The sequence below is a fragment of the Pogoniulus pusillus genome, chromosome 39 (assembly GCF_015220805.1).
Source record: "Pogoniulus pusillus isolate bPogPus1 chromosome 39, bPogPus1.pri, whole genome shotgun sequence".
NCBI classification, from domain to species: Eukaryota; Metazoa; Chordata; class Aves; order Piciformes; family Lybiidae; genus Pogoniulus; species Pogoniulus pusillus.
Genome location: NC_087302.1, coordinates 3,628,896 through 3,653,834, shown reverse-complemented (window position 1 = coordinate 3,653,834; position 24,939 = coordinate 3,628,896). Strand labels below are relative to the sequence as shown.

Below are 24,939 nucleotides of genomic sequence, written 5' to 3'. Positions count from 1 at the left end.
CTGCCACGTACAGAAACAAACCCAGCCAAGCAAATAGGCAGCAAACAAGTGGAACTGTTGACCACCAGCCCCAACACCTTCCATCTCATCCCTGAGCTCCAACAGTCTGTTCAGCAAAGCTCCTGTGTGAAGCACTGGAATGTCACCTCTTAGCTTTGTCAAGGTGTAACTCAGCTGGCTTTGGTCTTGCCATCAGATGTGCAGCCCCCATCTCCCATCCTCTCATTTCAATTAGCAAAGCTGGAGCCCACCTAAGAAGTGTCAGGAAGCATTTAATTTCCTCTGGGTCATCAGCAGGAACTGCTTTTTCTCCTCAAAGCCATTAGCTGGGGAGGGGAGGCAGGGAGATGGGAGGGAAGGAGACCAAACCCCCATTAAATCCCAGCCCTAACCAAATCAGAGTCTTTTAGCAAACACTAAGGACAGGCAAGAGCCTGCTTTTGTCTGCCTGAGTTCCCTCAGGGCTCTTGGACTTTCACTTAGTTTGATGAATGTCCCACAGGGGGCATTTTTATCTTGTTATGAATCTGGGAGCTGGAGCTTTACTTTGGAGGGTCAGGCCAGCTGGTGATGGGGTGACAGGGAGGTGGCACCAGAGCTCCTGCCTCGGGTTCAGTGCCTGCTCCTTGTTTAACTCATACAGAGCCTGCAGAGGGGCAGACAGAGCTTCAATTTCAGCAAGAAGAGAGCAAGATGCCCTCCTGCTGCAGGGCAGGTGAACACTGATCACTTCAGGGGCAGCAAGATGGTTCTCCGCACCACAGGACAGACACCTTAGGAGCCCTTCTGCTGCAGTGTACAGTCCTGGCCTGTTGTCTGTCCATCCATCCATCCATCCATCTGTCTATCTATCTATCTATCTCTCTCTCTCTCTCTCTCTCTCTCTCTGTCCATCCATTCCTCCATCCTTCCATTCATCTATCCTTTCATTCATCCCTTTCTCTATCTATTATCCATCCATCCATTCATCCATCTCTTTATTATCCATCCCTCTATCTACCATTCTCTCTCTGCATAACTATCCATCCACTCATCTCCTTCTATCCATCCATCCATCCATCTCTCCTTCAATCCATCTGTCCACCCATCTCTCTTTCAATCCACCCATCCACCCATCTCTCCTTCAATGCACTCCTCTCTCCATCTATCTCCTTCCATCCATCTCTCCATCCTTCTTCTCTCCATCTATCCACCCATATCTCCTTCTATCCATCCATCCATCCACCCATCTCTCCTTCAATCCACTCATCTCTCCACCCATCTCCTTCCATCCATCTCTCCATTCTTCTTCTCTCTATCTATCCACCCATATCTCCTTCTATCCATCCATCCACCCATCCACCCATCTCTCCTTCAATCCACCCATCTCTCCACCCATCTCCTTCCATCCATCTCTCCATCCTTCTTCTCTCCATCTATCCACCCATCTCTCCTTCTCTCCATCCATCCATCCATCCAACCACCCACCCATCTCTCCTTCCATCTATCTATCTATCTATGCATCCATCTGCTAGTAGCCATGCACCAGTCAGTGTCTTGTACTGGTTGCTCTGCCAACCACCTGATTCTCTGGCCTGCATTTTTGGGCTGCTCCACAGACCATCACACCCCCTCCCCACCAAGCCCTCAGCAGAGCCAGGAGCTGCTGCTGCTCACCTACCTTCATTCAGCAGGGCTGGGGACTCCTCCACTATGGCCTCTCCTTCTCCCACCTGGGTCCGTGCGCGCAGGAAGAAGCGGTAGCGCGAGATGGGGTCTGCCCTCTGCAGGGTGAACCTTGTCTGATTGGGAGAGAGGTTCTCTACCAGAGTTCTGCCCGTTTTGGATCCATTAACTGGGGAGGAAAGGCAGGTTTGGGTGGCTTCAGCCTTGTTTCAGAAGTAATTTGTGCCCTCTACCTCATCACCTTGCCCCCAGGACCAGCCTGCAGTCACTGCGGGGCCACATGGGCTCAGAGCTAGAGCTGCTGGCAAATAGACTTCACTGAGGGGGGCAGCTGACTTATGAACCCATGGATCCCCTGGGCATCTGCCAGCAGGGACGTTCAGGGCTGTAAAAGTGGTCAAGGAAGGGCAAGAGCACAGGTGCCAGGCTCTCAGAGAAGGTTGCACAACCCCAAGCGATGTGCTGAGCTCTGCAGCGTGCTGCACTGCTCCACAGCTGGCAGCTTGTGGTTGAGAGAGCACCTAAACTCCTCAGGCTGTGCTTGAAGGCCTTGCTAAATCAGAGCTCAAACTCCTTGCCCTTCAGTGGGCAAGTCTGGAGGACTGCTGGGCACCCATCACCCTCCCTGGTTAGCTGGAGCTGCCCAGCACTGCTCCAGGGATCAATCCCCAGCATGTCTCATCTGGTGGTGAAAGCCTCCAGTTCCTCACAGGGAACTTTCTGTGCTAAGGGATGAGGTAATTAGCAGGGAGGAAAATGACTTAATGACTTAATTATTACCACTCAGAAGAGCAAGTGACTAATTGTTAGCACCAAGAAGAGCAAGTGTGGAACGTACAGGCTTGGTATCTAAGGTTGTATCCTGTGAGGACTCCGTTGGGATGCTCTGGGTGATCCCACTCCAGATTGATGCTTTCCAGATTGGGTTGTCGGATTCTTAAGTACCTGGGGGAGCTGGGCACTTGGGAGGAGGATGGGGCCAGGAAGGAGAGGGAAAGAGGGAAAAGAACAGAAACACACAAGGTAACATACCTCTCCCACGCTGTGTGTGCACCCCAGGCTGAGAGGCAGGCTCAGGACACTGAGATCCACCCGGAGCTAACCCACACACAGCTCAGAGAGCCACTCAGCAAGGTTCTGTGCCGGGCCCCATGCACCAGCCCCAGGGTTTGCAGCAGCAGAAAGCAGAGCAGCTCTGCCATGCAGCCCCTGCCCTGGGGGGACAGTTCCCCTGCCCACGCTGTGCTGCTTGCCTGGGTATGGCTGTCCTCACCCACAAGGGATGTGACAGGCAGGGAGAAAAGATGTGGCACGGTGCAAGTCCCACTTCTCTGAGGGGTACTGAGGAGGAGAAAGAGGAAGGCTCCCTTCCTAGTATTTTGTGTGGGGAGAGGATTTGCTTCCAGCCCTCTTCCCTTTTCTCCTCTTGTGTTTTCCCAACGCCCTGTGCCAAAGCCATCTGTGCCCTAGGAAGGTTGATTGCCAGTCCCTGGAAGTGCAGCTCCAACAAAGCAAAAAGCAGTTCTTGATGTGCCTATAAATAGCTCCTGAGCCAGGGAGGAAATGAAGATCTGAAGGCTCAGCCTTGAGACCAGCTCTGGAAACAAGAAGGACGAGGAGCTCTTGCCTTGAAAACCTGAGTGGCCTGCTGGTGACATCCTTCCAGAACAAGGAGCACTTGGACCTCCCAGAGGCTTTCCTTGCCTTTTGCTGAGCAAAGGGAATGTGTTTGCTCCCATTCCACTGCCCCACAGCACAGTGACCTTTGCAGGTCAAGCAGCAAAGGAAGGACACTGGAACAGAGATGTATGTGGTGGAGGCCCCAGCCCTGGAGACATTCCAGGTTAAGCTCAGTGGGGCCCAGAGCAACCTGATGTAGTTGGAGATGTCTCTGCTGACTGCAGGGGGTTGGACAAGATGACCTTTGAGGGTTCCTTCCAGCCTGCTGCACTCTGTGGCTCAGTGACATGGTGCTGAGTCCCTGGGGGCTTTGCCATTGTTTCCTTTGATCATTAAGGTCCCTTCCAACTCAAACCATCCTAGGATTATCTTGCTCAGCCTAAGAGCTACTCACTGAGGTGCTCAGAGTACCTGGAGGAGATTTGCAGATTGAGGAGACAGTGCCAGGACTTGGAGTGTAGCTGCAGAGATGTCACCTGCCCCACGGTGACGAAGGCAGGCAGCAGTGCCTTGTGACAGTGATGCTGCCCAGAAGATGCCACCCAGGCTCAAAGTGATCCCTTGGCACATCTCCCCAGCAGCATCCTGGCTCTGCTGCAGAGCACTGCACCTCCTGCTCTGCCCTGCAGAGCTGAACCACCCAAACCTCTGCCAACACAACCTACAGCTCCTGCTCTGCTGTGCAGAGCTGAACCCCCCAAACCTCTGCCAACACAAGCTACAGCTCCTGCTCTGCTGTGCAGAGCTGAACCCCCCACACCTCTGCCAACACAACCTACAGCTCCTGCTCTGCTGTGCAGAGCTGAACCCCCCAAACCTCTGCCAACACAAGCTACAGCTCCTGGTTTGCTGTGCACAGCTGAACCCCCCACACCTCTGCCAACACCAAGCTACAGCTCCTGGTTTGCTGTGCAGAGCTGAACCCCCCAAACCTCTGCCAACACAAGCTACAGCTCCTGGTTTGCTGTGCAGAGCTGAACCCCCCAAACCTCTGCCAACACAAGCTACAGCTCCTGCATTGCTGTGCAGTGTTGAACCCCCCCAAACCTCTGCCAACACAAGCTACAGCTCCTACTCTGCCCTGCAGAGCTGAACCCCTCCAACCTCTCCCACCACATACTCCAGCTCCTACTCTGCCCTGCAGAGCTGAACCCCTCCAACCTCTCCCACCACATACTCCAGCTCCTACTCTGCCCTGCAGAGCTGAACCACTCCAACCTCTCCCACCACATAGTCCAGCTCCTACTCTGCCCTGCAGAGCTGAACCCCTCCAACCTCTCCCACCACATACTCCAGCTCCTACTCTGCCCTGCAGAGCTGAACCCCTCCAACCTCCCCCACACCACGCAGCTGATGGACGAACGCCTGCGCAAAGCACATCCTCCACCACCCCACCAAGCCCCAGCAACCTACCTCCTTCTGGTGTGGGGAACTCTTTGACTTCACTTCGGGGCCCATCACCTCTCCCGTTGGTTACAACCATCTCAAGCTTGTAGTTGCTGTAAGGGAACAGCCTGGACACTATGCCCCTGTTTCTGTCTCCAGGGAAACTCACATACTGCCGCTTTTTGGAGACCCAGAGGTTCTTCAGCAAGCTACTGTCTCTCCAGAAATAGGCCTTCAAGATACAGGCATGGCAAGTGAAGCTTTGGGAGGGTTTTTTTTCCTTCTCCTTTCCTCCCCTCCCCACCCCCCTACCCCTTCCATTTCAGTGCAATTGGGTTGGTTGGTTTGGTTGCTTTTGACTTTTTGCCTGCTTCACAAAGCGCAGCAAAACCTCCAGCTCTGGGCTGCAGAAGGCTTTTGAAAGCCAGGAATGGAGCTCCACATCCCCCACCCCAACCCCAACCAGCAAGGCAGGTCAGTGGTGTTACCAGAGAAAGAGGGTGAGGATGGAGGTTAAGTGCTAAGTGGAGGTCAGGGAGCAAGCCCAGTTAAGGTTGGGTTACAAAGAGCCATCCCTGGCTGCTGAGTGCTTCTCCCTTCCTCCCCAGAATCAGTGCTGGGAGAGGTGGGACACATCCAGGCACAAAGGGGAAGCCTGAACTTAGAATCACAGAATCAGTCAGGGTTGGAAGGGACCACAAGGAGCAGCCAGTGCCAACCTCCTGCCATGCCCAGGGACACCCTACCCTAGAGCAGGCTGCACACAGCCTCAGCCAGCCTGGCCTCAAACACCTCCAGCCATGGGGCCTCAACCCCCTCCCTGGGCAACCCATTCCAGCCTCTCACCACTCTCCTGCTCAACAACTTCCTCCTCACCTCCAGCCTCACTCTCCCCACCTCCACCTTTGCTCCATTCCCCCCAATCCTATCCCTGCTTGGCAACCTACAAAGTCCCTCCCCAGCTTTTTTGGAGCCCCCTTCAGATCCTGGCGGGCCACAAGCAGGTCCCCTGGGAGCCTCCTCTGCTCCAGCCTGCACAGCCCCAACTCTTTCAGTCTGTGCTCACAGCAGAGCTGCTGCAGCCTCTGAGCATCCTCCTGGCCCTGCTCTGGACACTCTCCAGCATCTCCACAGCCCTCTTGTCCCAGGGGCTCCAGAGCTGGATGCAGGACTCCAGGTGGGGTCTCAGTAGAGCAGAGCAGAGGAGGAGAATCCCCTCCCTGGCCCTGCTGGCCACACTGCTGCTGCAGCCCAGGCTCTGCTTGGCTTTCTGGGCTGCAAGTGCACACTGCTGGCTCCTGCTGAGCTTCTCCTCCACCAGCACCCCCCAAGTCCCTCTCCTCAGGGCTGCTCTCCAGCCTGGCACTGCCCAGCCTGGATTTGTGCTTGGTATTGCCCCGACCCAACTGCAGAACCTTTCACTTGCTCTTGTTGAACCTCCTGAGCTTGGCTTGTGCCCACCTCTGGATGACATCTCTGCCCTCCAGCCTGGCTGCTGCACCACACAGCTTGGTGTGGACAGCAAACCTGCTGAGGCTGCACTCAGTGCCTCTGCCCATGGCACCCACAAAGATGTTGAACAAGACTGGTGCCAGGACTGATCCCTGAGGACCTCTGCTTGTCACTGCCCTGCACTTGGCCATGGAGCCATTGAGAGCCACTCTTTGGGTGCAGCCATCAAGCCAGTTCTGTATCCATCTCGTGGGTCCCCCCATCAAACCCATGTGTCAGCAGCTTGGAGAGCAGGACTTGGAAAGCCTTCCCATTCAAACCCCTGAGTGGAAATCTTATTTCATGCAGAGATAAGCTTCACTCAAGAAAAGAGACCAGAGAATGACAGAGGAGAGGGAGGGGAGAGGAAAAAAAAACCCCTCAGCACTAAAACCCTCAGCAGTGAAACCCTCAGCAGTACCCAGGGAGCTTTCTGGATGCCCAGAGGAGTGTTGGATTGGAAATGTTATCAGAGGTGGCAGGACACAGGCTCTTGGGAATGTTTTCAATGCTGATAGAAGGAGCTTTGGTCCAGATTTCTGCTTGTTCTGAACAGAATCTGTCACAACAGCACTTCTTTTACCCAGAAATCTTCACCTTAGGAGTAAAGGTACTAAGAGGATCCATGCTGGCTTTAGTTGCTCGTTAGTACAAACCATCAGGTTTAGGCTTTGCAGGGCTTGGTGCTCATTACAAGGTGATGCACTTTGGGGATGACACAAAAACTAGCCTGGCTGTACCTATCTGAGGTCATTCCTCACCCCTCCTAGACCCATCCAGCCCACAATGGGCAGCTGTAGAGTCAGGACACAACTCACTGCATAGGTAGGAGCACCCCAAACCCTTCTCTGGGTGCATAAGGACTTGCTGGATCCTGCAGAGAGGCACTGGAAAGGACCAGCCCAGAACCAAGCACTGGGGAGAGCAACAAGAACTACCCCCAGCCCCATCCAGGCATCACAAAGAGCAAACCAAGGCTCTTTGAGCCCTGTGCTCAGACACTTCTGGTGCTGCTCCAGAGCAGAGCTCAGCCCCTGTGGTCTGCAGGAGGAGCACGATGGCCAGAGGAGAGTTTTCTGTCATCCCCATCACAGGCAGCTCCATTGCTGGGGCCACTTTGGCTGGTGAGGAGGTTAGCTGGATTAATAGTGTCAAAAGGGGATTGTTGTTTTGCTCACTCTGTACTCCTTGAGCTGGCCCTGGATGGTGTCCAGGTGCACTCGTGTCCAGGTCAGAGCAATGGCAGTGCTGTTTAAGACTCTGATCCTAACATCCGTAGGTGCAGCCTTGGGATCTGAGCGGTCGGGGATAAAGCAGAGTCTGTTAGGTACCCACTGGTACCCTGGAGGTCAGACAAACAGACAGACAGACAGATGGACACTCCTCTGCCCAGCCCCCAGCATGGTTATCCCCTGGCAGCATTGCAGTCCTGTGTGCTGGCTCTGCCACCTGCTGTCTGCCAGCAAGCTGTTCAGGGGGTTATGATAAGCAACTCCTCCTCTGCATCCCACTCCTTATCTCCATCCCACTCTTCCTCTCCATCCCACATTCGAGTTCTGAGGAGCTCCAAGCTGGAGAACACGAGGCAGCAGCCACAGACCAACCCTCAGCTCCCTGGCTGCGAGCAGACCTTCCCCCCCCCCCCCGTATAAACACGCTGCAGAGCATCACTTACCTCCAGCCCCACCCTTCCTTTCTCTTTGCTGTCTGCATGCTTTAAAAGTTGATTTGGGGCTTTTTTTCCCCCCACAGCAACACAGGAAGAAGGGATCCAACCCCCTCAGATTTCACTTAGCCATAAGAATATCCATGATCCACTTAAGAGCAGGGCAAGGCACCACATAGAGCAGCAAGGAAGGGGATCTGGTTCACCTCCCTCTGCCTGGGACAGCTACCAGCAAATCCATCCCCCTCTTGCTGCAATTGGTTGCCCAGATAGACCCTCAGAGATACAGAACTTGATGTTTCCACATCTCTTATTGGCCAGAACCTTCTGCTGAGCCAGTTGGGGTTTTCCAGCTCCTCTTTCCAGCCACCTGCTTGCATGGAGAGCTCTGTAGTTATTTGTGAGGCAACTCAGATGTGACAGGGCAGGGATTAGAGTTGGGTTTTAGTTTTACCACCCCTCAGAATCCAGGCAGGAACACATTTGTGTCCTGGGTGTGAGCTGCCTCTGCCTGATTCACCTCCACATGTGTGAAGGCTTATTCAGATCTTGCCCAGAGCTCCAAATTATGGCACAAGCTTGCAACTGAAGGTAGGAAAAGAAGGAAAAAACCCAAACCCTTGCTTAAATATCTCCCAAAGATCCAAATTATGGCACAAGTTTGCAACTGAAGGTAGGAAAAGAAGGAAAAAACCCAAACTCTTGCTTAAATCTTTCCCAAAGCTCCAAATTATGGCACAAGTTTGCAACTGAAGGTAGGAAAAGAGGGAAAAAACTCAAACCCTTGCTCAAATCTTTCCCAAATCTCCAAATTATGGCACAAGTTTGCAACTGAGGCTAGAAAAAGAAGGAAAAAAACCCAAACTCTTGCTTAAATCTTTCCCAAATCTCCAAATTATGGCACAAGTTTGCAACTGAAGGTAGGAAAAGAAGAAAAAAACTCAAACCCTTGCTTAAATCTCTCCCAAACCTCCAAATTATGGCACAAATTTGCAACTGATGCTGGGAAATGAAGGGGAAAACCTCAAACCCTTGCTCAAATCTTCCCCAAAACTCCAATTTTTTGCCCAAGTTTGCAACTGAAGCTAGAAAAAGAAGGGAAAAAACCCAAATTCTCATTCAGATCTTTCCCAAAGCTCCAAATTATGGCACAAGTTTGCAACTGAAGCCAGAAAAAGGAGGGAAAAAACAAACCTTTATTCAAGTCTGAAGCAAGAAAAAGAGGAAAAAAACCCAAACCTGTCCTAAGACCTTTCCCAAAACTCCAGATTATTGCACAAGTTTGCAACTGAAGCCGGAGAAAGAAGGAAAAAACCCAAATCCTTATTCAAATCTTCCCCCAAACTCCAAATTATTGCACAAGTTTGCAACTGAAGCTAGAAAAAGAAGGAAAAAAACCCAAACATTTACTCAAATCTCCTCCAAAACTCCAACTTATTGCACAAGTTTGCAACTGAAGCTGGGAAAACAAACAAAAACCTCAAACCCTTGCTGAAATCTTCCCCAAACCTCCAAACTGTGGCACAAGTTTGCAACTGATGCCAGGAAAAGACAAATGCTGCTGGTGCAGAGCCAAGGGCATGCAGAGCTGTGAGGGCAGCTGGGTGCTTGTGGAGCATTTCCAGGCACAGCCTCTCAGCTTTCCAGGCAGGGCTCAGCTCTTGCCCTAATTCCCACTATCTTTGTCCATTCTGCTTCCCACTGCCCTGTCTCCTCTGGGAGATGTCCAGCTGGGAGGTGTCAGCAGCTGGGAGATGTTCTGTGGGTGCTGTCACAGCACTGAGGTTGCAGATTTGCTTGGGCTTGCTACAACCTGTTTGTGCCTTCTTAACCTGGAGCTGGGTTTTGCCTTATAGAACTGGAGCTGCCTTAGGGACACAGAGCCATAGAAGCATGGCATGGTTTGGACCTTTGAACCTCATCCAGTCCAGCCCCAGCAGTGATATCTGCAGCTTAGAATCATGGAATCATAGAACCAAGCAGGTTGGAAGAGAGCTCCAAGCTCAGCCAGCCCAACCTAGCACCCAGCCCTGCCCAACCAACCACACCATGGCACTAAGTGCCCCAGCCAGGCTTGGCTGCAACACCTCCAGCCACAGCCACTCCACCACCTCCCTGGGCAGCCCATTCCAGTGCCAATCACTCTCTCTGCCAACAACTTCCTCCTCACATCCAGCCTTACCTACCTTACTTGATGGCAATCCTAAAGCCACCTCACCAGGGCTCCACACACACTGGTGCTGCTAGGCAAGGAACTGAGATAACCCCAAAGCTTTAGGCAGAGAGCCACATTCTCCATCAGGATAAGGGTAATGGTAGCTCAGACACTTGGATGGTCCAGGCACAGAAAATGATACCAGAATCCCATCATGGTGAGGATTGGAAGGGATCTCTGGGGATCATCCAGTCCAACCCCACCCTGCTCAAGCAGGGGCATCCACAGCAGCTTGCCCAGGAGCACAATGGCCAGGAGGGGTTGGAAGCTCTGCAGAGAAGGAGACTCCACAACCTCTTTGGGCAGCCTGCTCCAAGCCCCCAGCACCCTCACACCAAAGAAGTTTCTCCTTAAGTTGAAGTGAAACCTCCTGGCTTCCAGTTTGTGCCCACTGCCCATTGGTGGGCACTGCCGACAAGAGCCTGGTCCCATCCTCTTGTCCCCAACCCTTTAGCTCTTGCTGAGCACTGCTCAGATCCCCTCTGGGTCTGCTCTTCTCCAGGCTCTCAGCCTTAGCTCCTCACAAAGCTGCTCCAGGTCCCTCAGCATCTTTCCAGCCTCCATGGAACTCTCCTCAGTGGTTCCCTGTTCCTCTTGAACTGAGGAGCCCAGAACTGAGCACAGCACTGCAGCTGTGGGCTCACCATGGCAGAGAAGAGGGGAAAGAAAACCTCCCAAGGAGAACTTCCCACACAAGTTGCTCTTGTGTGAGCAGGTGGAAAGCTTCAGAGAGAGATAAGCTGAGCCAGTAGTGTTGCAAAGAGGAGCCCAAGCTGAGGCTTAGTTGATTTGGGCTTTAATAGGGAGGCAGAAGAAGCCAGTTCAGGATGAGCCAAGGTGCTAGCACCACTCACCTGAGAAGACCTTGGTGCTCTACAGGTGCTGGGGGCAACACATTTGCTGTAGTTTAGTTGGACCCCAGCCAGAGCTCACCTGAAGTGAGGTCTGACTGTGTGCCACCCTCAAGCCCAAGGTCCACCCCTGCCCAAGGCATGCCCTGGGGCACGCAGCAGAGCCTGAAGCAGCACCTAATGGCCAAACCTCTTCCTTTCAACACCTGGAACTGGATTTTTATGCCAAACCAAGCAGTGCTATGAGCATGTCCTGAAGGCACAGGGGCCAAGCCAACCCACTGGCCTCGGGTGGGCTCCTGCCCTGAAGCAGTACTCACAGTCCTCCCCGGAGTAGCCAATGTAGGTGTCAGGCTCTGGGGCTCGACCAAAGTCGTTCTCTGCCTGCACTTTGATCTCGTAGGGGACGTAGATGGGGGTGTTCCAGACCACATGCCTCGGGGTCTTGACTGTCTCATTGTGCCAGCTGCCTCGGGGGTCTCTCCTCCTCCATCTCACAATGTACCTGAGGTTGGGCCCATAAGCTTGAGTTGCATTCAGAGGCTTAATGGAGCCAAAATGAAAAGAAGGAAAGTGAGAAGGAGAGACAGAAAGCAAAGAGAAAACAACCCCCAAGCAATTGCATTTCTCTGCCATGGGGGTCCAGAGGGCTCTGTTCAGCAGCTGGGGCTGACTTCATTCTTCCAGCAGCTAACCTCAAGGCAGCTCAATACTTCTGTTCCCAGAGGGAGGCATTGCCTGGTTCTTGCCTCTCACAGTATCAGAGTATCATCAGGGTTGGAAGAGACCTCACAGATCGTCAAGTCCAACCCTTTACCACAGAGCTCAAGGCCAGACCATGGCACCAAGTGCCACGCCCAATCCTGCCTTGAACAGCTCCTCAGACCCGAGGCAAGACCAGGAGCCACATCTTTATCTTCCAGTCTGCACAACCACTGTGACTTCTGAGCTTCCTAACAAGATGTTGGCTGGTTTGAGGATGACACCTGCTGGTCCACTAAGAGAAGCAAAAGCTGCTCTGCAAGGCCTAGAAACTGCTTAAGGATCAGGCTTGGAGCATCCTCCCTAAGCTGGATCTGTGAGCTAGGATCCAGCTGCTTTTGTTTGGCTCAAGGGGCTGTAAATTGTGGTTCCTGTCACATAATCTTCTCCTAGATGTGAATAACAAACTCCTTTGGAGATGCATCATAGAACTGATAACACAGTGGGCATGAACCCACCTCTCAGGCTGCTCTGGCAGTTTGTACTTCGAAGATCACAGAATCAAGCAGGTTGGAAGAGAGCTCCAAGCTCATGCAGCCCAACCTTAAAGGCATCTCCCAGCCCCTTGTGTGCTGGGAGCTTGTGGCTGGAGCTGCACTTCCAGGGACTTTTATGAATCATAAAATCACAGAATCAGGCAGGTTGGAAGAGAGCTCCAAGCTCCTGCAGCCCAACCTAGCACCCAGCCCTGCCCAACCAACCACACCATGGCACTAAGTGCCCCAGCCAGGCTTGGCTGCAACACCTCCAAGGACAACGACTCCACCACCTCCCTGGGCAGCCCATTCCAGTGCCAATCACTCTCTCTGCCAACAACTTCCTCATCACATCCAGCCTGAACCTGCCCTGGCAAAGCTTGAGGCTGTGTCCCCTTGTGTTGCTGCTTGCTTGGCAGCAGAGCCCAGCCCCAGCTGGCTACAGCAAGGGGTGGCCTGAGCAGTGCTGAGCACAGGGGCAGAAGAACCTCCCTTGTCCTGCTGCCCACACTGCTCCTGAGCCAGCCCAGGATGCCATTGGCTCTGCTGCCCACCTGGGCACTGCTGCCTCCTCTGCAGCTCCTCTCTCCCAGCACCCCCAGCTCCCTCTCTGCCTGGCTGCTCTCAGCCACTCTGGCCCCAGCCTGTAGTGCTGCTTGGGGTTGCTGTGGCCATGGTGTAGAACCCTGCTCTTGGCTTTCTTCAATCTCATCCCCTTGGCCTTTTTATCTGCTTTATGTTCTTTACAGTTATATGAGGCTATTCACACTAGAGAAGGCTCCAAGCAGACCTTACAGCTGCCTTCCAGTACTTGAAGTGGGCTACAAGAAGGCTGCAGACGGACTGTTAGCAAAGCCTGCAGGGACAGGACCAGGGGCACAATGGTTTGAACTGAGAGCAGAGCAGCTTGAGATTGGATGTGAGGAACAAATTCTGCACCAGGAGAGTGCTGGAACACTGCAACAGGTTGCCCAGGGAGGTGGTTGAGGCTTCATCCCTGGAGAGATGCTATGGTCTAGTTGATTGGACAGGGCTGATGGGTTGGACTGGATGACCTTGGAGGTCTCTTCCAACCTGGTTGATTCAATGAGACATTCAAGGTCAGGCTGCATAAGGCTCTGAGCAAGCTGCTCAGGTGGAGGATATCCCTGCTGAGTGCAGGGCATTGGACTGGCTGAGCTCTGGAGGTCCCTTCCAACTCAACCTATTCTATGACTCTATCATCCTATAATCATTAAGGTCCTATGCTCACCCCCCTTAAATTCAGGAGGGTAGATTTTGACTAGGTAGTAGAAGGGAATTTCATTAGAAGGGCATTAGGAAGAAATTCTTTCCAGTGAGTGTGGTGAGGCACTGGAACAGGTTGCCCAGGGAAGCTGTGGATGTCCCCTGCCTGGAGGTGTTCAAGGCCAGGTTGGATGAGGCCATGAGCCATAGAGTCTAGTGGGAAGTGTCCCTGCCAATGCCAAGGCCAGGGGGGCTAGGACTGGATGATCTTTGAGGTCCCTTCCAATCCAAAGCATTCTGTGAATCTATGACCTAAGTTAAGGTTCTATGACCTAGGTTAAGGTTCTGTGGTCATCAAGGTTCTGTGGTCATCAAGGGTGTAGCATCCTGTGCGGCACTTCACAGGGGCTGTGAGCCCTCTAAACCTCAGCATCTGTGGCCATGACTGTCAGCTGCTGGGTGGCTCTCAAGCATCAAAGCAGAACTCACCGTCCAGGTTATCTCCATGTTGTTTTTTTGGGTCCCTGCACCCTGAACTCCTGTTGGGTTAATTTCAGGACCTGAAATTCAGAGAGAGGGGGAAGAGAGAGGGGGGGAAGGGGGGAGAGAGGGGGAGAAGGGTGGAGAGAGGGGGGGAAGGGGGGAGAGAGGGGGAGGAAGGGGAGAGAGAAAGGGGGAAGGGGGGAGAGAGGGTGGAAGGAGGAGCAAGGAGAGGGGCAGAGGGGCAAGGAGAAGGGCAGAGGGGCAAGGAGAGGAGGCAGAGGGGCAAGGAGAGGGGGCAGAGGGGCAAGGAGAGGAGGCAGAGGGGCAAGGAGAGGGGGCAGAGGGGCAAGGAGAGGGGGCAGAGGAGCAAGGAGAGGGGGAAGGAGAGGGGCAGAGGGGCAAGGAGAGGGGGCAGAGGGGCAAGGAGAGGGGGCAGAGGGGCAAGGAGAGGGGGCAGAGGGGCAAGGAGAGGGGGCAGAGGGGCAAGGAGAGGGGGCAGAGGAGCAAGGAGAGGGGGAAGGAGAGGGGCAGAGGGGCAAGGAGAGGGGGCAGAGGGGCAAGGAGAGGGGGCAGAGGGGCAAGGAGAGGGGGCAGAGGGGCAAGGAGAGGGGGCAGAGGGGCAAGGAGAGGGGGAAGGAGAGGGGCAGAGGGGCAAGGAGAGGGGGCAGAGGGGCAAGGAGAGGGGGCAGAGGGGCAAGGAGAGGGGGCAGAGGGGCAAGGAGAGGGGGCAGAGGAGCAAGGAGAGGGGGCAGAGGAGCAAGGAGAGGGGGAAGGAGAGGGGCAGAGGGGCAAGGAGAGGGGGCAGAGGGGCAAGGAGAGGGGGCAGAGGGGCAAGGAGAGGGGGCAGAGGAGCAAGGAGAGGGGGAAGGAGAGGGGCAGAGGGGCAAGGAGAGGGGGCAGAGGGGCAAGGAGAGGGGGCAGAGGGGCAAGGAGAGGGGGCAGAGGGGCAAGGAGAGGGGGCAGAGGGGCAAGGAGAGGGGGCAGAGGGGCAAGGAGAGGGGGCAGAGGGGCAAGGAGAGGGGGAAGGAGAGGGGGCAGAGGGGCAAGGAGAGGGGGCAGAGGGGCAAGGAGAGGGGGAAGGAGAGGGGCAGAGGGGCAAGGAGAGGGGGCAGAGGGGCAAGGAGAGGGGGCAGAGGAGCAAGGAGAGGGGGAAGGAGAGGGGCAGAGGGGCAAGGAGAGGGGGCAGAGGGGCAAGGAGAGGGGGCAGAGGGGCAAGGAGAGGGGGCAGAGGGGCAAGGAGAAGGGGCAGAGGGGCAAGGAGAGGGGGCAGAGGAGCAAGGAGAGGGGGAAGGAGAGGGGGAGAGGAGCAAGGAGAGGGGCAGAGACACGAAAGCCGTTCAGAAGGCTGACAGCCGATGGCTGGGGCGGTTAACAAGCAGCCAGCTTCTGAGTGTGCCAAGCCAAGAGGACTTCTAAGGCAAGAAGCGAAGGACCTGGTTTGTCCCGAGCTTCTCATTCAGGCTAAGGGGACACGAGGCTGCAAACCAGGCCAGTTATTTAGGAGACTCTTTTTTTCCTTTTCTTCCCTCTTTGTTTTATCATCCCCAAACGTCCTACATCCCTGAAAGGCAACCACTGTGCTGGCGGCTTGGGGGGAAGCTGAAAGGAGAGCAGCAATGTCCCAGGCCAACGCTAGATGCCAGCAGCTATCGCTGGTGGAGCTGCAGATGGAGAAAGGAAGGAAGGAACCAACCCAAAGGACTCCTGAGCTCTCCTTGTGCATTCCACGCAGGAGCTGCCCCAAGCACTGGGCACACAAACTGAAGACCTGAGTCTTGGTGGTGAACTGGAGCAGACTGGAGTGCTCCATTGATCTGGGCTCCAGGCCAGCAGACAATGAATTAGCCAGTTGGGAGCACAAAATGCCTTTTGCTCCTGGCCAATTTACACTTGAATCTTGTTTTCCAAGAGGCTTCTGAGCTTCCTGTGGTCAGGAAGGCTGAAAGATCTGCTTTTGGAAGCCATTCAGAAAGGTGAACCCAGGATTTCTCACCACTGATTTTGCTGGAGGGAGCTTTGCAGAGTTCTTTCTGCTCTGCAGGACATCACCCATGGGCTTGAGGATGAGCAAATCACAGCCCTGGGCTGCATGGCTCAGGCTGTGCCCCCAGCCTGCATCCTTTCTGCTCTGCAGGACATCACCCATGGGCTTGAGGATGAGCAAATCACAGCCCTGGGCTGCATGGCTCAGGCTGTGCCCCCAGCCTGCATCCTTTCTGCTCTGCAGGACATCACCCATGGACTTGAGGATGAGCAAATCACAGCACAGGGCTGCATGGCTCAGGTTGTGACCCCAGCCTGGATCCTTTCTGCTCTGCAGGACATCACCCAAGAGCTTGAGGATGAGCAAATCACAGCACTGGGCTGCATGGCTCAGGTTGTGACCCCAGCCTGGATCCTTTCTGCTCTGCAGGACATCACCCAAGAGCTTGAGGATGAGCAAATCACAGCACTGGGCTGCATGGCTCAGGTTGTGACCCCAGCCTGGATCCTTTCTGCTCTGCAGGACATCACTCATGGGCTTGAGGATGAGCAAATCACAGCCCTGGGCTGCATGTCCCAGGTCTTGCCCCCAGCCTGGGTCCTTTCTGCTCTGCAGGACATCACCCAAGAGCTTGAGGATGAGCAAATCACAGCACAGGGCTGCATGGCCCAGGTTGTGCCCCCAGCCTGGGTCCTTTCTGCTCTGCAGGACATCACTCATGGGGTTGAGGATGAGCAAATCACAGCACAGGGCTGCATGGCTCAGGTTTTGCCCCCAGCCTGGGTCCTTTCTGCTCTGCAGGACATCACTCATGGGCTTGAGGATGAGCAAATCACAGCCCAGGGCTGCATGGCCCAGGTCATGCCCCCAGCCTGGGTCCATCTGCCTCTGTGATCATACATAAACTAGAGCAAGGGAGATTGAGAATGGACATGAGAAAGAAATTCTTGGCAGTGAGGGTGGGGAAACACTGGCACAGGTTGCCCAGGGAGGTTGTGGATGCCAAGGCCAGCTCGGATGGCCTTGGCTGGTGGGAAGTGTCCCTGCCCATGGCAGAGGGGTTGGAACTGGATGAGCTTTCTGGTGCCTTCCAACTCAAGCCATTCAATGATTCATACCCCAGGAGGAAAGAGTCCTGCATGGAACAGGGTGGGCAGATGCTGCCAGCATCAAGTCGCCAGGGTCAGAGGGAGTGGGCAGAGGGTACTCACGTGCCCCGTTGGTCTGGTATCGCTCAGAGGCCACGCTGGGCAGGCTGCTGCCCACATCATTCACTGCTATCACCCGAAACTGGTAGTTGACATAGGGAGAGAGGCTCAGGACAGCAGAGTTGACGCTCCCAGGGTACCTGGAGTGGTTGTGCCACGTGCCAGGTTGGAACCGATCCTCCTCGAACTGGACGATGTAGTCTAGGGGAGAGGATGGAGAGTGTCTTGGGTTCAAATGCAGGTTCCCAGAGACTCTAATACATTTAGTAGACCCAATGACAATTTATAGAGTGCCCTCCCCTCTTCCCCCTCCTTTTCCCAAAAGACAGGCAGAGAGAGAAAGGTAGGGACACCCAAATCAATCAATCTCACTCGATTTGGAAGTTAAAAAGGAAAAGTTTAACAATAACTTTGAAAAGGGATTGGAGGTAGGGGAGTTTACAAAGGATAAGGAAGGGAAAAACAGCAAAATACAACAAGGGATGGATACAACCCGAGCTGTGTGATGGGGTCTCTGCCTCGTGGCTGCCACGGGGTGTGCTGGTATGCAGTATGAGTGTGTGGGTCAAGAGGGAGCCAAGGAAAGAGAGGATGAGGAGCAGGAAGTGCTCCTCTTTTATAGCCCAGGAAGTGGGGGGAGTGGGCTAACCATCACCTGGAGTGTGGCCCACCCCTGGGGAGAGGCCAAGACCCCTAGGGTCAGGTTCAGGGTTACGCCCCCCCTTGGAGTGTTAACCCCATACAGAGAGGCAGGCTTAAGGGCTGAGCTGGCAAGGGATCTTTTCCTTCCAGCATGCAGGAGAAAAAGCAGGAGGGGAGTGGGGCAGAGGGGCTGGTGGCTGACCTGTGATGGGGCTGTTGTTGTCATCACCAGGGATCCAGGTCAGCCGCACGCTCCTCTCGGCCAGGTCTGTCAGCTCCAGGTCGCGGGGCTGGTCCGGGCGCGCTGTTGGCCAGCAACGAGACAGAGCAGGTTGGGATTGGCCCAGCAGCTGGGAGCCTCAGGTCTCATCACTTCTGCTGGTCAGTTTAGGCTAGGCTCGTGGCCTGGCTAGGCACATTAGCCTGGAGAAGAGGAGGCTCAGGGGTGATGTTATTGCTGCCTACAACTACCTGAAGGGACATTGTAGCCAGGTGGGGGTTGGGCTCTTCTCCCAGGCAACCAGCAATAGAACAAGGGGACACAGTCTCAAGTTGTGCCAGGGTAGGTATAGGCTGGATGTGAGGAGGAAGTTGTTGTCAGAGAGAGTGATTGGCATTGGAATGGGCTGCCCAGGGAGGTGGTGGAGGCACTGTCCCTGGGGGTGTTCAAGAAAAGCCTGGATGAGGCACTTAGTGCCATGGTCTGGTTGATTGGCCAGGGCTGGGGGATAGGTTGGACTGGATGAGCTTGGAGGTCTCTTCCAACCTGGTTGATTCTATGATTCTATGGGAGGACTCATTGCTGTCTGCAGCTATCTGAAGGGAGAGGCTGCAGCTGGGCTCTGCTCACAGGGAATCGGAGCCGGAACCAAGGGGGAATGGCCTCAAGCTGAGGCTGGGGAGGTTTAGATTGGCCATTAGGAAAAGGCTTTTCCTGGAGAGAGTGGTCAGGGAGTGGAATGAGCTGCCCAGGGAGGTGCTGGAGTCATCCAGCCTGGCTGTGTTTCATGGTGGTTTGGATGTGGTGCTTAGGGCTGTGCTTTAAGGTGAATCTTGCAGAGCAGGATTCTAGGCTGGACTTGGTGCTCCTGAGAGGCTTTGCCAACCTCGTGGTGCTGTGATCCTGTGACATCTGCTCTCTGGCATGGTTCAGCTCTTGGTGGACCCAGGGCAAGCTATCAAATCCAGATGTGCTCAAGAGCTAACTGTGTCTTGCCTTGAAACCCTACCTGCTCCCTGCCCAGCTGCTGAGCTCTGCTGGGGAAAGCACCACAGAGTGGCTTAGCAGGGAGATGTTTGCTGTTACCACTACCTCCAGGCAGCTGCCCATAAAAATGAATGCAAACCAAGTCTGGAAAGGACATGAAGTGAAATCAGTCACTGCTAGAGCACACTGCTGGCTTCTTCCACTGCTCACAACCCACCTGGGCACACAGAACCAGCTGATGCATGGCCTGTGGGGAGCAATTGGGAGGAACTGGGGGGTGTTTATGCTGGAGAAAAGGAGGCTGAAGAGAGGTCTTCTGCTTCTCTACATCTCCCTGAAAGGAGGTTGGAGCCAGCTGGAGGTTGGAGCCAGCTGGAGGTTGGAGCCAGCTGGAGGTTGGTCTCTTTGCCCAAGGAACAAGTGATAGGATGAGAAGAAATAGCCTCGAGGTTTAGGTTGAACATTAGAAGAAACTTCTTGGCTGAAAGGGTTCCCAAAGACTGGAACAAGCTGCTCAGGAATGAATCCCCATCCCTGGAGGTGTTTCAAAGAGGCAGAGGTGCGGTGCTGAGGACCAAGGTTTAGCCCCCAACTTTGGGCTGGTTGGATTGGAATAGCTGAAAGAGCTTTGCCAACCCAAACTGCGTGGGGACTCTGTGCTCCAGCAGCAAGAACATCTTTCCAGGTAAGGGTCAGGAGCTTCAGTTCAGTGATTGTTTTATTTCCTCTCCCATCAGGGCTGACAATTTCCAGGTCCAGGTCAAGTGATTCTTGCACTCAGGCACTGTGGCACAGGCAATGACTTGGCACAAACCTTTCTACTTGCTTCCATCTGGATGGGTCTACAAGGACAACCTGGGCAGGACTTGGAAGCAGCAGCAGCAGCAGCTCCCAGCTTTTTGTTTTGTTTTCCACCTCCTACATCCAGAGTTGTTGAGTTTTTCCCTTCCCCCCTTCCCTGTTGGTGTTATTGACAAGGCAAAACAAAGAGCCCAAAAGAAGAAATAGACCCAAGAAAATAAACCCAAATGAATTAGTGATGATTACCTTTGGGTAAGTCTCTCAAACGGTTAGCAGGGACAGCTGCAAGGTAAGACATTGGTTGTTAACAGGGTTAGTTTAGTCATTAAGCTTGGCTGGCCAAAGGAGCACCTGGCAAATATCAAGTTCCACACAGGGTTATAGATTGCTGAAGGATCTGCTCCTGCCTGAGGACCAAAGGGAGCTGCAACCATCCCCTTGAGACCTCCAGGCATGTGCTGCACACCTTTGTTCATGCTCCTAATACACAACCAAAGGGGGTGTGGGGGGAGGGAGAAATCAGCCTGCTAGAGAGTTAATGAGCCATTAGGGGGAAAGGAAAGGAAATAAATCAAGCCCAGGGAGACTTAATTCATGCTGCACCCTGGGGTTTGTAGGGCACTCTGGGGCTATGCCAGCAGCACTGACAGCCTGGGGCACTCCCATCAATGCAGCACATCAGCTGGCTGAGAGCAAGGATTGATAAACCTGAGGTGGGGGTTTGCAGATGTGGGGGTGGGGAATGGGCTTGGGGTTTGTCACTGCCTGTCCTGAAAAAGGGACCCTGCAAGGTCAGGAGAGGCTCATTCAGCCCTAGGTTGCCAGCACCTTGACATCCACTTAAATCCACTTGCACGTTTCAGACTGTTCTCACTGAGCTTCCAGGCTCACACTGGGATATTTTTAGCTGCATTTAGCTCCTCTCCTTGTCTCAACTGCAACTTTTCTTGGGCTCCAATTCAATGTCTGAGTCTGAGATCAGGCAGCTTGTCCTTGCCGAGTCCTGCAGCCGCCCAACAACTGCTCTGCCAGTATCTCCCTCAGCATCTCTGCTTCAGAGGACACTGATCTCAGCTCACCCTCCCTGCCTGACCTTCAAAGTCACTCTGTGGCATGAAAAAGAAAGCTCTCAGCTGCCTGTCAGGCTGGGGCAGGGCAGCTCTACCTAGCACAGTGAGGAAGGCTTTGGCTGAGTCCTTGTCCAGCTCCGTGCTCGCCACGCAGGTGTAATCCCCTTGGTCCTTTTCAGCCACCCCAAATATTGTCAGGCCATCATCTTCTTTCTTCATCCTTAAAAGGGATGAAGAAGATAATCACACAAATGGGCCTAATCACATAAATGTACTTAATCACACAACTGTGCCTAAGCACATTAAGCTGCAGGACTTAGATCTCTTTAGCCCTTAAGGAAGGCATTGGGAAATGTCCAGGCACAGGAGAACTCTGATGAAAGAAAAACTTCTACAGGAGGACATCTAAAGGAGGACATTGAGAGGCTGGAGCAGGTCCAGAGAAGGGCAACAAAGCTGGGGAAGGGTCTGGAGAACAGGGGCTGGGCAGGAGCAGCTGAGGGAACTGGGGGTGCTCAGTGTGAAGAGGAAGGTGAGGGCAGAGCTTATTGTTCTCTACAGCTCCCTGAGAGGAGGCTGCAGTGAGGTGGGGGTTGGGCTTTCCTCCCTAGTATCAGGTGATAGAAGGAGATGAAATGGCCTAAAGTTGCCCCAAGGAAGGGTTAGGTTGGAGAGGAGGAAAAAGCTCTTTGCTGCAAGAGTGCTGAAGGATTGGAACAAGCTGCCCAGGGAGGTGGTGAGGTGATGGTGAGGGGATTGGAGGGCTGCAGGACCTGGGGCTGCTTAGTCTGGAGAAGAGAAGGCTGAGAGGGGATTTGATCAATGTCTATAACTATCTGAGGGCTGCCAGGAAGGGGGGGACAGGCTCTGCTCACTGCTCCCTGGCATAGGACAAGCAGCAGTGGATGGAAGCTGCAGCACAGGAGGTTGCAGCTCAACACAAGAGGCAACTTCTCGCCTGAAAGGGTCCCAGAGCCCTGGCACAGGCTGCCCAGAGAGGTTGTGGACTCTCCTCGTGTGGAGCCTTTCCAGGCCTGTCTGGATGTGTTCCTGCATGCCCTGAGCTAGATTTGTATGGTCCTGCTGTGGCAGGGGGGGTTGGACTGGATGATCTCCTTGGGTCCCTTCCAACCCCTAACACCCTATGAGCCTGTGGTGGAGTCCCCATCCCTGGAGGTGCTCAAGAAACCTGTGGCCATGGCACTTGGGGCCATGGTTTAGTGGCCATGGTGGGGTTGGGTTGCTGGTTGGACTGGATGACCTTAGAAGTCTTCTACCACCACCAAGATGATTCTATAAAAGCCCAAAGAAAACAGGGGTGCAGCTCTGCTCTGGGGACCTGCTCAGCGCAGGATGAGCTGAGTTATTCTTGGAGCCCTCATTTCCTAAGGAGTCAGGGAATGTGCTCTGCTGTGTGTCTGCAATAATCACACTTCCAGGGAAAACTGCCTGACCTCTGCCTGGCTCCTGCCCTGTGATCAGATCTCACTCTGGGAGGAGGGAGCCAGCAAGGCAGAGGAAATTACAGCAGACAAACATTCATATGGAAGCAGCTGGTTATTAACAGGCTGCTTGTATCAAGATATCCTAGAGCAGCTGTAAATAAACCCTGCAGCCCAAGGCTTGATTTCCTGAGAACTCCATCTGAGTTGCTTGGCAGGGCCTGTTGGAAGGAGCCAGGAACATTCCAAGTATGATGAAGCACATCAGATGTGGTTCCGAGATCGAGTTCAGAGGGTGGTGATCAATGGGGTCAGGTCCAGCTGGAGAGCTGGGACCAGTGGTGTCCCCCAGGGATCAGTGCTGGGTCCAGTCCTGTTGGACATCTTCATCAATGACATTGATGAAGGCACAGACAGAGCCTGCTCAGCAAGTTTGCTGCTGACACCAAGCTGGGAGGCTTGGCTGAGACAGCTGAGAGCTGTGCAGGCATCCAGAGAGCCCTGGGCAGACAGAGCTGGGGACAGAGAAATCAAATAAGGTTCAACAAGGACAGGTCCTGCACCTGGGGAGGAAGAATAAACTGCAGCAGGACAGGCTGGGAGGTGACTGCTGGAGAGCAGCCCCAAAAGAGGGAGCTGGGACTGCTGGGGGAGAGCATCCATGGGGGAGCAATGTGCCCTGGGGCCAAGAGGGGCAATGGGATCCTGGGGGGCATTAAGCAGAGTGTGTCCAGCAGATCAAGGGAGGTTCTCCTGCCCCTCTACTCTGCCCTGCTGACACATTGAGTACTGTGTTCAGTTTTGGGCTCCCCAGTTTCAGAGGGGCAGGAATCTGCTGGAGAGGGCTCCAAGGATGAGGAGGGGACTGGAGCACTGCCTGGTGAGGAGAGGCTGAGGGCCCTGGGGATGCTTAGTCTGGAGAAGAGAAGACTGAGAGGGGATTTAATCAATGTCTGTAACTCTCTGAGGGCTGGGGGTCAGGAGGAGGGCACAGACTCTGCTCACTGCTCCCTGGGATAGGACAAGCAGCAGTGGATGGAAGCTGCAGCACAGGAGGTTGCAGCTCAGCACAAGGGGGAACTTCTTGGCTGGAAGGGTCCCAGAGCCCTGGCACAGGCTGCCCAGAGAGGTTGTGGAGTCTCCTTGTGTGGAGCCTTTCCAGGCCTGTCTGGATGTGTTGCTGTGTGCTCTGTGTTAAGATAGGATTGTCCTGCTCTGGCAGGGAGGTTTGGACTCGATGGTCTTGGATCCCTCCCAACCCCTAACATCCTGTGAGCCTGTGAAATGTAGCCTCGATAGGACCTCGACCTTTATTATCCACCTTATCCCTGGTGGTGGATCCCAAAATAGCTCCCAGGAGGAATTGCAAGAGCCAGGAGAGCTTTTCCCACACAGACCTGCTGCCAAGGTACAGAGGAGCCTCATCCTTCAGCCAGGTGACTGTGAGCTTCAGCGTGGGGTCGTGCTTCACCCTGCAGTGGAGCCGAGGCATGGAGCCCCTCTTCACCACCTGATCTTCTGGGCCCCTCACAATCCTGGTGGGGTCTGCACAAGGGCAACAAAAGAGAAAGTGTTGGCCACTGAACTTTGCTCCCAAGAGACCTCAGCTCAATGTTGCACCCAGTGCTGGTGGCCCCAGCACAAGGAGGACACAGAGTGAAGCCAGAGGAGGTCATAAAGATGACCCAAGGGTTGGGGCAGCTCTGCTGTGAGCACAGGCTGAGGGAGCTGGGGGGGGTGCAGCCTGGAGAGAAGACTTCAGGGGGACCTCAGAGCTGCCTGGCAGTGCCTGAAGGGATCCTGCAGGAAGGCTGCAGAGAGACTTTTGCTGAGGGTGTCCAGAGCCAGGCCAAGGGGGAATGGTTTGGAGCTGAGGCAGAGCAGGGTTAGAGTAGAGCTGAGGAAGAAGCTCTTCGGTAGGAGGGTGGTGAGACTCTGGAACAGGCTGCCCAGGGAGGTTGTGGCTGCCTCCTGCCTGGGGCTGTTCAAGGCTAGGCTGGATGAAGCCTTGAGCAGCTGAGTCTAGTTGAGAGGTGTCCCTGGGCACAAAAGGGAGGTTGAAGCAGATGAGGTCTGAGGTCCCTTCCAACCTGAGCCACTCTAGGATCCTAGAAACTGAGGGGTCACAGCTCAGCAGCCCAATAAAGAGCAGCCTAACTTGGGAAGGGGACACCCACAGGTGTCAACATCTGTCCTGCTTGCTGCAGGGAACTGTCTCTGATCCTGAAAGCTTGCAAAGGAATTGAATTGAATTGAACAAGCCTGGTATCAATTCATGCTGACCCTTTAAAATCTACCCAGCCTTCTGTGTCAGCAACCAGCTCAGCTGGGCAAGGACAGCCCCATCAGAAACTTGACTTGGAAGATGTTTTATTAACCCTGAGGAGGACTTTGCATTCCTTTTCTTATTGCATTGCTAGTGGCACGTCACAGCCCAATATCCACCCCAAACCCTTCTGCAGCTCCAGTACATCCAAAGCCTTGGCTTTGCCCAGCATTGAGAGGGAATTCCTCTCAGGGCCAGGGAGGTGATGGAGTCAGCATCCCTGGAGGTGTTAAAAGGATGTGTAGCTATGGCACCTGGGGCCATGGTGGTGTTGGACTTGATCTTAGAGGTTTTGTCCAACCTTAATGATTCTGTGAGTTCCTGCATTCCAGCTCCACAGTCCATGGGTCCTGCCCT

The 24,939-nt window shown here is 54.2% G+C and overlaps 1 protein-coding gene across 23 annotated transcripts in view; it reads right to left on the bottom strand.

The window, feature by feature from the left end:
* Positions 1-24,939, bottom strand: part of NFASC (neurofascin) — a 157,281-nt gene that overhangs the window by 42,874 nt on the left and 89,468 nt on the right. For 13 of the 23 annotated variants that reach the window (XR_010308811.1, XM_064173663.1, XM_064173671.1 and 10 more), the window contains 11 exons: positions 23,654-23,801; positions 20,910-21,034; positions 19,991-20,026; positions 17,939-18,040; positions 17,098-17,295; positions 13,909-13,979; positions 11,275-11,497; positions 7,401-7,516; positions 4,759-4,963; positions 2,504-2,626; positions 1,661-1,834 (listed from right to left, as the gene is read on the bottom strand). Coding sequence is in view for 22 of the 23 variants with exons in the window: in XM_064173663.1 (XP_064029733.1) it covers positions 1,661-1,834; positions 2,504-2,626; positions 4,759-4,963; positions 7,401-7,516; positions 11,275-11,497; positions 13,909-13,979; positions 17,098-17,295; positions 17,939-18,040; positions 19,991-20,026; positions 20,910-21,034; positions 23,654-23,801 (1,521 nt within the window). In the remaining variant the exon portion in view is untranslated. The remainder of the gene's footprint in view (positions 1-1,660; positions 1,835-2,503; positions 2,627-4,758; positions 4,964-7,400; positions 7,517-11,274; positions 11,498-13,908; positions 13,980-17,097; positions 17,296-17,938; positions 18,041-19,990; positions 20,027-20,909; positions 21,035-23,653; positions 23,802-24,939) is intronic. The other 10 variants (XM_064173673.1, XM_064173674.1, XM_064173687.1 and 7 more) reach the window with 4 other exon arrangements.